The 12,429-nt window shown below is 36.5% G+C and overlaps 1 protein-coding gene and 1 pseudogene across 14 annotated transcripts in view; one reads left to right on the top strand and one right to left on the bottom strand.

The window, feature by feature from the left end:
- The window catches only part of PHACTR4 (phosphatase and actin regulator 4), a 143,424-nt gene that overhangs the window by 61,844 nt on the left and 69,151 nt on the right, over positions 1-12,429 (top strand). For 13 of the 14 annotated variants that reach the window (XM_077150618.1, XM_077150616.1, XM_077150608.1 and 10 more), the window contains one exon: positions 1,407-1,460. In XM_077150618.1, the coding sequence (XP_077006733.1) occupies positions 1,445-1,460 (16 nt within the window). In that variant the 5' untranslated portion in view covers positions 1,407-1,444. Of the gene's footprint in view, positions 1-1,406; positions 1,461-12,429 lie in introns of those variants that run through there. The other variant, XM_077150623.1, reaches the window with a different exon arrangement.
- Positions 283-1,292, bottom strand: LOC143674628 (tropomyosin alpha-3 chain pseudogene; annotated as a pseudogene).

The following is a 12,429-nucleotide window of genomic DNA, read 5'->3' as shown; positions in this document are numbered from 1 at the left end:
TGGTGCTTTGTATAGAGCAATGAGGTTTCCCTCAATGAGTCTTTCCCTGGGCTATGTTCAGTTCTCAGTGAGGCAGGCCCATACCTCTTTCCCTCCTCTTTGGAGAGAGCAATGTGTATGAAGCTGAAAAGTTACCTTCCAAAAATGAGAAAGGGATCAGATTACTACTTCAGAGCTATAGAATTATTTGGAATGGTTTACAAATGGTTGCTACAACAACAAAAAGGGGGGTAATTACAATATGTATACATCACAACATGCTTTTAAAGACACTTGCATTGTGCTCACGTTCCCTTAAATGTTGTTCCCAAAGGTGCTCAGCCCCTAGCCCAGCTGCAATCTCTGGGAGAGGCAGAGACAGTTTGGTGAAAAAGACTCGGGGCCAGGGGTAGGTGGGTGGATGGGTGTGGGGGTGTACGGCGAGAGGAGAAAGCAGCCTTCCAGTTAAAGATCAGCCCTCAGTTTAAAGGTCAGCTTCGGGCAGGCTGGCCTCAGGCGGAGTCGGGGTCAAAGGGAGGAGCAGCGGCAGGGTGGTACTGGGGGGCTCTACATCTCATTCAGGTCAAGCAGAGTCTGGTCCAGCATTCTTTGTGTACAGAGGTGCTCCTCTTTGGTGCATTTCAGTTTATCTTCCAAATCATCATTGTCTTTTCCAGCTTGGCTACCGATCTCTCAGCAAACTCAGCACGGGTCTCTGCCTCCTTGAGTTTATCAGTAAGAATCTTTATCTCTTCTTCATATTTGTCTTCTTTTTGAGAGTACTTTTCTTCAGCAGCACTCAGACACTTCAGGTTCTGGTCCATCAGTCTGATCTGCTCATCCATCTCTCGGCAACGGGACTCTGCCAGCTCAGCTCGTTCCTCAGTGCGCTCCAAATCCCCTTCAATAATCACCAACTTAGGAGCAACTTCCTCATACTTCCGATCTGCCTCCTCTGCGATGTGCTTAGCTTCTTTGAATTGGATTTCCTGGAGTTCCATCTTTTCTTCATCTTTTAAAGCCCGGTTTTCAGTAACCTTCATACCTCTCTCGCTCTCATCATCAGCTTTCTCTGCTTCCTCCAGCTTTTGCAGGGCAGTGGCCAGGCGCTCCTGAGCACGGTCCAGCTCCTCTTCAACCAGCTGGATCCGTCGGTTCAAGGAGGCCACTTCAGCCTCAGCCTGTTCCCGGGCCCGCCTTTCTCCCTCCACTTCCCGCTGGAGGCGCTCGGCTCTCTCCTCAGCATCATCGGCCTGCTGCTGTAGAACCTGGATCTTGCGCTTCACCGCCTCGACGGTGGTGATCCCGGCCATGGTACCCACCCAACTACTGCTCGCTCTCGGCTTCCTGCCTCCTCCGCTCGGCTTTGCAGCCGCTTCTCCGAATTTTACATTTTAAAAATATAATTTACCTTTTTCTCTTTTTAGAAACTATACCCCACTTCTCTAAACTGGTTAACAGTGGCATGGAAGATCCATTTGGTGAGTATCACTGCATTTTTCTTAGTAAATGATATTCATGTTTTCCTCACATCTGTTAGAGCTTTGAGAATGTTAATTTTTTTGTCTTAATTGGCTACTCTCTAGAATAGTGGTTCTCAATTTTTTTCGTCTCAGGATCCCTTTATACTTTTAAAAATGATTGAGGGCCCCATAGAGCTTTGTATGATATATATCTATTGATGTTTATTGTAGTTTAATTAACAATAGAGATTTTTAAATATTTATTTTAAAAATAACATTAATAAAATCTTTATGTCTTACATTTATGACATTTTTTAAGTAAAATAACTTTCCACCCCCTCCCAAAATAGTGAGAGAGGTGGCATTGTTTTACATTTTTGCAAATCTCTTTAATATTTGGTTTAATAGAAGAAATCTAGGCTTAAATATCTGTTATTCTGCATTCAGTCTGTTGTTGATATCATATACCATGTAGCCTCTGGAAAATTTACTGTTCATTGTGAGATAATGACATTGGAAAGGGGTAATCGCATCTTAGTATTATTATTTAAAAAAAATAGTCCTAGCCTTGCAAACCCCAGAGGTCCATAGACTGCACGTTGAAATTGTTGCTTTGGTATGTTAGCTGCTTCAAAGAACCAGGTCAAAATTAGAAACTTATAATTCCATATCCTGATCACTTAGTAACTTATATGTACTTCTTTTTTGGTTGGGAATTGAGTCTGCCAGTATTTCAGGAATAAGTGTACATTGTAATGCTTTATTAGTAATTGACCAATGAAATATTCCATGGAAGTAATCATAACAACAGGGGTTTATAATATTTATAGTTAAGTTTTGCCTGTATGTCATTTTTCTTCTAGCAACATGTATAAGATAATATAAATCTAGATACACACAGGTTTATTATCTACCTTTTTGACTAAAAAGTTAATTACAGTGTATTAAACTCAATTTTCATGTTGACTCTTATTTCAAAGTAAGAGTTGCATTCTAGGATATCAGAATTTTTTTAATCATATAGACTAGGGAGACTATTTGTGAAGTATTTCTCATTTAAAATACACATCAGTAAAAAAAATTTAGCAGATTTACTGGGCTAAATTCAGTATGGGGAAGGGAAGTGTTTGATTCACGCATTTTCTGATTCTTTATCACATGGGAAAATTCCTTTTATGCAACTGTAACTTAAAGATTTATAATACAAATGTTATCAATTTAAATTCTACTCATGCCCAGTTGCAATTAATGACTGAGGCTCTCTGGTATACAGGTTACTAGTAATCTTACAGCTTCAATAAATAGCTCTGTCTTGCTCTGAGAAGACTGCTGTTGAAAATGTTACAAGATTGACATTTCTTCTCTGCTTTAATTACCCTAAATGGCTTCTCTAGACTTTGGCCTTTTCTTCCTGAAAAGTTGAGTTTAGAGGATTACGTTAAATCCATTACTGAAATACTTAGTTTGAACACTAGAGGGCAGTCATTGCTTTATTAATAAATTTGTGGTTTCATTATCAGGTTAATCTTTGAGGCGATTACTTATGAAGAATTTGAAGAATTTGGTAGATCAAGGATATTTTAGTAGTCTGGTGACCAGTTCTAAATTTGCCCATATGACAAATTAGAGTAAAGCGTGACCACTGTGAAGATTTTTGCTGGAAACTTATTTTTTCTCCCTTATCTCCTTATCTCACCTAACTTAAGTATAATTTAAATTTATATTAAGCTAAATTAATTGATTAAATTTGACTTATATTTAAATGTAACTTAAGTCTATTAATGAATATCAAAGGGAGAGTTGCTATAGAAGTTACAGTTGTCCAGTAGTCAATTGAAATATAAATTGAAATGTGCTTTTGATTGTTCACTGGGATAGGCAAAAGTTTGTGTTCTCCATCAGTTAGAAGATTTTTGTGCTTTCACTTTAAATCCTTTATTTAGTAAACTATTTAGCATGTGGATTTTAGAGAGAAATGTAAATGATACATGATCATATATTTAATAACAAGCCTCTTTCTCTGTCTCCTTCCCTCTTCCCTATATATATTCTTTACTGTATCTTTCTTAGTTGCTTACAAAGCATGCATATGAGAATTTAGTTCACTGGGTTATGGTCACTCATTGCCATTAGACAAAGAAAGGAATTATGAATGTGAAATGGTTGAAAGTAAGTGAGGGATTTTTACCCATCACATTCCATTGGGAGGGACAGAAGTTCTCTGGGACCTTTCCCATATGAACAGTTTGGTAAGAAAACAGAGGTGTGGGTAAGAGAACCAAAACGTAGCAAAGAGGATTAGGAAGGAGTTCAGGGGATGCAGACTTAGTTGTGGGACTGACCCATTTGAGAGAAGCCAATCAATTCAGGACCTAGAGAATGATGAGCTGGGAGCTTAGTGTGGGAATATTTCTTTTTGTAAGGAGATTTGACCAAGCTAGAAGAATGTGACAGTTCTTTAAAAAATTGTTTTGTTATGTTGTAAAACATACATAGAGAAGTATATATAAAACATCTATGTAGTTTAAAGGTTAATAAGAAAAAGAACAAATGACCAGATAAATGGACCATAGTACAAATCCACCGTCTCACTTCACCTGTCACATCGTTCTCTCTTCTGCCCCTTCCCCTCCTAATTTTTGTATTAATAATCCTCTTGCCTTTTATATTTGCTATTTGTGTATATATCTTAAATATAGATGAATATAGATATAAAATAAAATTCAGACTTCCAGATAATAGTCATAAAATTTGGACAAAATAGTTTTTGGTTTTTGTTTTTTATCATAAACAAGGAACTTACTGACTCACAAAAACTTTAAAGTCCAGAGTTAAGGTAGGCTTTAGGCACATCTGGATCTGGGGCCTCAAGAAAAATGACCAAAATAGTTTTTAAAAAGAAGGAAAACTATTCGAAGGCATTGACTGGAAAGTGACCAAAAGTAGGCAGAAACTAAAGTGAAAAGAAGGCTTGAAAGATGGCAAGTGAGGTTTGTGAGTTTGAGGCTCTTTGTCTGAAGGCATTCCCCAGCCCGTATTTGAGTGGCACCAGGAAGCCGCAGCCTTATTGGATTGAGGTGCTAGAAGACAGTGTTTGGGGTGGCAGAGTGCTGGGAAATTGTAAGGGCAATCCTGGAATAGGCGAGCCACACAGGCGGGTATGGTGCCCTAAAATCTGCCCATGAACTTCTCCCAATACTTTGGTGAACCACTGATCTATACATGCATGAAGAAAGTCCCGGGGGCCCCAGAGGAAAAACATAAGCATGACACTGAAAGAATTGAGAGACAATTTCAATTGCTCTTCACCCTCAGGGAGGCAAAGTTTGCAGTTTAAGTCCAGCCGATTTAACTATTTGCTAGAATAAAAAGTTCCCCTTTCGAGGAACGTAACATGATCCACAGACTTGACAACATATTTATAATGCTAACATGCAATTTTTAAAGTCACTGAACATATGAAAAAATAGGAATTGTGACCTATACTTAAGAAAAAGCAGTCGCTATAAATTGACCCCGATATTGCAATATATTGCAAATAGAGATTACAATTATGAAAGAAGTTTAAAGCTTTAAAGTTATTTTAAATATGTTAAATGTCTTAAGCAAACGTACTCTCAATGAATGAACAGATTGTAACTAGTAGCTGAGAGTTATAAAAAAGAACCAAATGAAAATGCTAAAGCTGAAAAGTGCAAATATTCAAGATAATTGAAACAATAACTGACAGAATTAAAGAGATAAATAAGTAAACATACAACTGTTAGAGACTTGTCTAATAACCCTTGTCTCTGTTACTGTTATAAGTACATAAAAGATTATTAAAAATGTAGAAAGTCTGAGCAGCACCAACTACCTTGACATTCATATAATCCAACAACTGTAGAATTTATATTGTTTTCAAAGTACACAAAGAATGTTCATGGAGCTAGATCATATATGGGGCCATTAAAAAATCATAATACATCTCAGAAGATTAAAATCTTTATGAATATTTTATCTGACCAAGTGGTATTAAATTAGAAATAATTAACAATGAGGTTTCTAGAAAGACCCTAAATAACTATAAACTAAAAAACATACTTCTGAATAACCCATGAATCAAAGGAGAAATAGCAAGGCGATTTCAAAAATATTTTTACCTGAATTATTAATGAAATTAATAATGAAATGTTATTAATGAAAACACAATATAGCAAAATTTATAGGATTCAACCAAATCTTTACTTAGGAGGAAGTTCATAGCTTTAAACATTTTTATAAGAAAGGAAGAAAGTCATTGATCTGAAATTTCCACGTTACGGTAGGAAAAATAAGAGCAACCTAAACCAAAAATAACTAGCAGTAAATAAATTATACAGAAAAAGCAAGAAGTCAATGCAATAGATAACAAACAGTTCAATAAATTAATAAAGCCAAAAGTTGGCTCTTTGAAAAGATTAAGAAAATTGTGGTGGGGAGAGGGGAAAACCATAGAAAGACTGGTCAAAAAAAAAGGATTAAACTTAGATTACCAGTAATAGAAAAAAAAAAGAATACTACTGCAGATCCTATAGATATCAACAGAATAAAGAAAGGGTGGGCAAAGGTGGCTCAGTGGCAGAGTTCTTGCCTGCCATGCCAGAGACCCTGGTTTGTTTCCCGTTGCCTGCCCATGTAGAAAATTATACACCATTTTATTCCAATAAATTCAGTGACCTAGATGAAATGAACATATTCCTTGCAAAACATAATTTACAAAATTGACACAAAAAGATGAAGTAAAAAATCTGAATAGTCCTGTAGCTACCAGAAACTAAAATTGTTTACCAAAAATTTTTTCCAAAATAAAATACTATAAACTCTAATGGTTTGTACTAGTTTGAAACAGTTGTGTACCCCAGAAAAGCCATGTTCTTTCCTAATCCAGTCTTATGGGGACAGACCTATTGCTTGCGGGGTAGGGAAGGGGTGGTGGTAGAGACTTTGATTAGATTATTTCCATGGAGGTGTGGCATATCAGATTGTGGGTGTGACCTGTTGATTAGCTGGAGATGTGACTCCACCCTTGTAGGGGGGGCTTGATTAGTTTACTGAGTCCTTTAAAAGGGAAGACATTTTGGAAGTACCTCAGAAATGACAGAGACACAGACTTGGGAAGTACAGAAGCTCCAGGAAGCACCAGTAGCTGAGAGAGCCAACAGAAGCTAGACAGGAACTAGAGGCCAGCAAACATTGCCATGTGCCTTTCCATGAAATGCTAAGCAACCCAGAACCTGGAGAAAGTGAAGGGAAACTAAGCAATGAACTTCAGAATTTGCCCTGGAGCAGCTGAAATAGACCAGCAGACACTAGCCACATGCCATCCCGTGTGACAGAGGAAACCTGGATGCCATCCAGCTCTTTCTTCAAAGTCAAGATATTTTTCTGTGGATGCTTTAGTTTGGACATTTGTAAGGTCTTAGAACTGTAAACTTGTAACTTAATAAATCCGCTTTATAAAAACTGATCCATATCTGGTGTATTGCATACTGGCAGTGTGAGCAAACTAAGACATGATTTTAGAGGTGAATTCTATCAAATATTTAAAGGTAAAACTATACCAGTCTTACGTAAACTCTTTAGAAAATTGCAGATAAAATTTTTACCTATTTGCTTTATTAAGCCAGTGTATCATGACACCAAAACCTAACAAAGATATTACAAGACAAACTAATTCCCTATTGCTGATAGGAGAGTAAAACGGTATAACTATATTGACTAGGCTCTAAGAAGGCCCCCAATTATTTCTACCTTTTATAGTCATTCTCTTGTGTAATCCCTTCTACTTGAGTATGGATGAGATCCATTACTCCCTTCTAACCAATAGCATATGACAAAGGTGATGGGGTAACACTTATATGATTATGCTATAGGTGATTCTAAATCTACAGTAACTTCCATCTTGTTAACTGACTCTCCCTTGCTGGCCTTGATGAAGCAAGCTGCTATGTTGTATGTTGCCTTGCAGAAAGGCTTATGTGGCAAGGCCTCCAGCTGACAGCCAGCAAGAAACTGAGGCTTTCAGTCCTATAAATAGCAAGACACTGAATTCTGCTAACAACCATATGAGCTTGGAAGTGGGTCCTTCCCCAGTTGAACCTTGAGATGACACTACAGCCCCAAACAACATCTTGAATGCAGTCTTATGAGAGATTCTGAATCAGAAATCACAGTTAAAATGTGCTTAGGTCCTAGACCTACAGTAATAAATTCCTGAAGTATTAAAAATCTGTTGGTTTGAGGCTCTAAGCAGGTCATGCTGCAAAACAAGCAAATAATCCAATCATTCTAGAAACCCATTTTGGTAGCTTCTTAAAAAGCTGAATAAAACCTACCATACAACCCCACCATTCTTAGGTATGTACCCAATAAAAACAAAACCATATGTCCACAAAAGACTTGCACATGAATGCTTATAGCAGCCTTATTTGTAATAGCCCTAACCTGGAAACAACCTAAGTGTCCATCAGTAGATAAACTGTAAAATTTGGGTAAATCTGGGGGAAAAAAAATCAATCGTTGTAACCCATCAGATTAACATAATGATGGAGAAAAATATGATCATCTCAATAGATGTAGAAAAATCACCTTTTTGAATTTGACAAACTTCAGCATTCATTCATGATGAACCCTCAGCAAACCGTGAATAGAAAACTGCTTCCTCAATCTGGTAAAAAACACACACACACACACACACACAGAAAAAGCTAAAGCTTTCATCTATTGAATGGTACAACACTGAGCTCTTTTCCCCTAAAATTGGAAACAAGGCAAAGATGTTGTCTCAGAACAGTTTTTTCAATACTATTGAAGGTCCTCATCAGTACTGTAAAATAAAATAATAGAAAGGCATCCAGATTGGAAAGTAAGAAATAAAACTGTCCTACTCATAGATGACATGATTGTTTGTGGAAAGCTTAAGAAATCAATAACAAACAAACAAAAAAACCCTGAAAATAATAAATAAGATTATCACTGTCTTGGGCTGTAAAATCAATATATAAAAGTCAGTTGCTGACATTCAACCCTTGCCCACTCCCCTTTTTCATCTTCCCTTCCCTTTATGTTGATTGTGGTATCTGATCTTAAAGAGAGGCTGAAGGCACATGCATTCCCTCCACAACCAGTATGATACCACTGCAAAAACAGGTCAGCAGCAAGACAGTGTGGAGAGGTTGGTTTGTTCCCTCCCTACTACCTGAATATTCAAAAATAAGCCTTTATTGATCTTAAACAGCTGTCAGATCAGTCATACATTGGGTTATTTTTTATATACATATTCACAAAATGTTTCAAATTGAAAGCATCTCTTAATGGATTAAAAACTATTAAATGCTGTTGTCTAAAACAGACTAGAAAATGTATAACTGTAAAAAGAAATATGCACATATTCATATTTAAAATGCAAAATTAAGAAAATAGTCAATTGCATTTCAGGAATATGAAATTAAACAAGCAGTTTTATTTCCAATATGTCAGAAAATCTAAAACAGCAATAAATTTAACAAAAATACATGTGGTTTCTTTACTGTAATGTATAAACATTTTTGAGGTAAATTAAAGAAGACCTTAATGAATGGAAGTTTTGATATTAAGATATGAGTTCTAAGCTTTCATAATGTGACTGTGTGATTTTGAAAACCTTATGTCTGATGCACCTTTTATCTACCTTGTCAACAGACGAGTAAAACATATGGAATAAAAATAAATAATAGGGGGGAACAAATGTTAAAAAAATAATATCCATCCTTCTGAAGTTGATTTATAGATTAAACACAACCCCAATCATAATCACACAAGGCTTTTTCATAGAAATCGACAAGCTGTTTCTAAAATGTGCATGGAAATGTAAAGGACCTTTCATATCTAAAACAGTCTTGAAAAAGAAGAACAAAACTGGCATATTCACATTACCTAACTTTAAGACTTTCTATAAAGTTTAAAAGTACAGTGTCATAGTGATGTAAGGATGGATAAATGCATCAGTGGAACAGTAAACCGTGTCCAGATTTAGTCCTGCACTGTTATATATAGTCAATTGATTTTCAACAAAGGCACCAAAACAGTTTCTCAGAGAAAGGAAAGTCATTTTTTTAAATGGTGCTCATGTTATTGTGAGAATAATTAACAGTTCTGAATAGTGTGTGAATGTGGTGGAAAGAGGAAGTTTAGAATAATGTATATCACCAGAAGGAAAATTGGAGGTTAAAATGTGAGAATGTATAACACAATGAATCTTAGGGTGGACAATGACTCTGATTTAGTGTATAAATATTTTAAAATTTATTTCATGAACTAGAACAAATGTATGAAAATAGAAACAAATAATAGAGAAGTGTATGGGGAAAATGTCCCTGTGGCAAACTATGGACTACAACAGTAGTGGTTTTTTTTTCTACACCTAACAGTAATTTTTTAAAAAATATTTTTATTGTAAACAACAATTAAACATACAAACATTCTTGACATAGTTATAATCAGTGACTCACAATATCATCACATAGTTGTGTATTCATCACCGTGATCATTTTTTTAAACATTTGCATATCTCCAACAAAAGAAGGAAAAAAGAAAGAACTCTTTACATGCCATACCCTTATCCCTCCCTCTTATTTACCACTAGTATTTCCATCTACCCAATGTATTTTAACCTTTGTTCCTCCTATTATTTGCTTATTTTTTATCCATGTTTTTTACTGATTTGTCCATACCATAGATAAAAGGAGCATCAGACACTAGGTTTTCACAATCACACAATCATATTGCAAAAGCTTTATCATTACACTCATCTTCAAGAAACATGGCTATTGGAACACAGCTCTCAAGTTCCAGGTACTTCCCTCTAGCCACTGTAATACACCATAAACTAAAAAGGGGTTATCTATATAATGTTTAAGAATAATCTCCAGGATAACCTGTCAGCTCTGAAATCTCTCAGCCACTGACACTTTATTTTGTCTCATTTCTCATTATTTTATCTCATTTCTCATTATTTTGTCTTGTCCCCTTTTTGGTTAAGAAGATTTTCTCAGTCCCTCGATGCTGAGTTCCAGCTCATCCCAGGATTTCTGTCTCACATTGCCAGGAAGGTTTCCACCCCTGGGAGTCATGTTCCACGTAGAGGGGGCGGGCAGTGAGTTCGCTTGCCCTGTTGGCTGAGAGAAAGAGAGAGAGGCCACATCTGAGCAACAACAGAGGTTCTCTGGGGGTGACTTTTAGGCCTAATTTTTTTTGAAACTTTTTTTATTGTATAATATAACATATATACAAAGCAAAGAAAGAAAAAAGCAATAGTTTTCAAAGCACTCCTCCACAAATAGTTATAGGACAGATCCCAGAGTTCGTCCTGGGCTACTATACAATCCTCTCTGATTTTTCTAAAAGTAATATTTTAATATTCTTTCATCAAAAGTAATCAGTGTACCATACCAGTACTATGGGCCAATAATAGGGGGCATAAGAGGTATGGGAGGAGTTGGGTTTTCTTTTATTTTTATTTCTGTTCTGGAGTAATGAAAATGTTCTAAGATTGATCGTGGGGTTGTATGCACAACTATGTGATGATGCTGTGAGCCATCGATTGTATACTTTAGATGATTTGTATGCCATATGACTATATCTCAATAAAATTGCATTTAAAAAAAAATGGTACTTTAAGCCCTCAGGAAGACTCACCCCTTTCCCTGAGTGGCTTGGCTCATCTGTTGTGGGGGGTTAGTTATTGGAAGAGCGAGTTTTTCTCTCCCAGAGTGGGCAAGTTTCTTAGGCTCTGTTTTGTCACCCTCGGCCTCTTCCTCCTGTGCCCTCTCCTGTGTGCCCCAGGGGTATCAGGGATCCTCATCCTGCTGAGGCCCAGCAGAGAAAATAAAACATGGAGCTTCAGGTTTAGTTGAAGCTGCCATTTGCCCAGCTTCTTCCACATCTATAAGCCCAGGTCTTGTGTGACTGTTGCAGTATGCTGATAGCAGGAGATTCAGTGTGTGGGGTTGGGGTAGGAATTCCCCTTCCTACAGTGTACTGAGCAGTGGAAATGCTGGGTGGGGAAGCCGTGTTACTGAATTCTGGTTGGCATTCTGCCCTTGCATGAAACGGGTAACTGGTGTAGGGTAGCCTCTGTTTGGGTTCGGTTGTGAGATAAACCTTGAGGAGAGGCACAGTTGTCCTGTTGAATTATTTGAACAAAAAAAATACTGTAAATAACTTTTGTCTTTGTCTTTTGTCAAATAAAGCTTTTTTGTTTGTTTTTTTAAAAGTACTTAGACAGCTGGATGCCCATATGGGATAAAAATAAACCTTAATTCGTTATATGACACCATACACAAAAATTCATTCAAGATGTCATAGAACTAAATGTAAAAGCTAAAACTGGAAGACTTTCGAAGGAAAACATAGACTATCTTTACACTCTGGAGTAGGAACAAATTTCTTAGAAAAGATACTCTTTGCAGTAATCCTAAAGTTAACAAATGATTAACTAGACTTGATCAAAATTTAAAACTTATGTTCATCAATAGCTACCATTGAGAATCAGTAAACCACAAACTGAAAACTGTGTGTGTGTGTGTGTGTGTTTCTGACAGAGGATTTTAAATCCAGAGTATTAAAGAACCTTTTCAACCTGAGAATGAAAAGACAGACAACCCAGTAAAAATATGAGCAAATGTCTTGAACAGACACTTCACATGGAAAGCTATATGAGTCATTAGGGAAATGCAAATTAAAATCAAAGTGAAAAATAAATAAATAAAATCAAAGTGAGATACCACTTACCACCTACTGGAATGGCTAAATTTTTAAAAGACTAATCTCAGCAATTATTGGCAAGAATGTGGAGTAAACAGAGCTCTCTTACATTGCTGGTGGGAATATAAAATGGTTCAGCCACTCTGGGGAAAAAAAAATGGCATTTTTCTTATAAATTTTAAACTTTTAACATAGTTCTACTCTTTGACCCATCAGAGATATT

Source organism: Tamandua tetradactyla, chromosome 2 (genome assembly GCF_023851605.1).
Source record: "Tamandua tetradactyla isolate mTamTet1 chromosome 2, mTamTet1.pri, whole genome shotgun sequence".
Lineage (NCBI taxonomy): Eukaryota > Metazoa > Chordata > Mammalia > Pilosa > Myrmecophagidae > Tamandua > Tamandua tetradactyla.
Note: the sequence above shows the minus strand (reverse complement) of the source record. Positions and strands in the feature narration are given on the sequence as shown.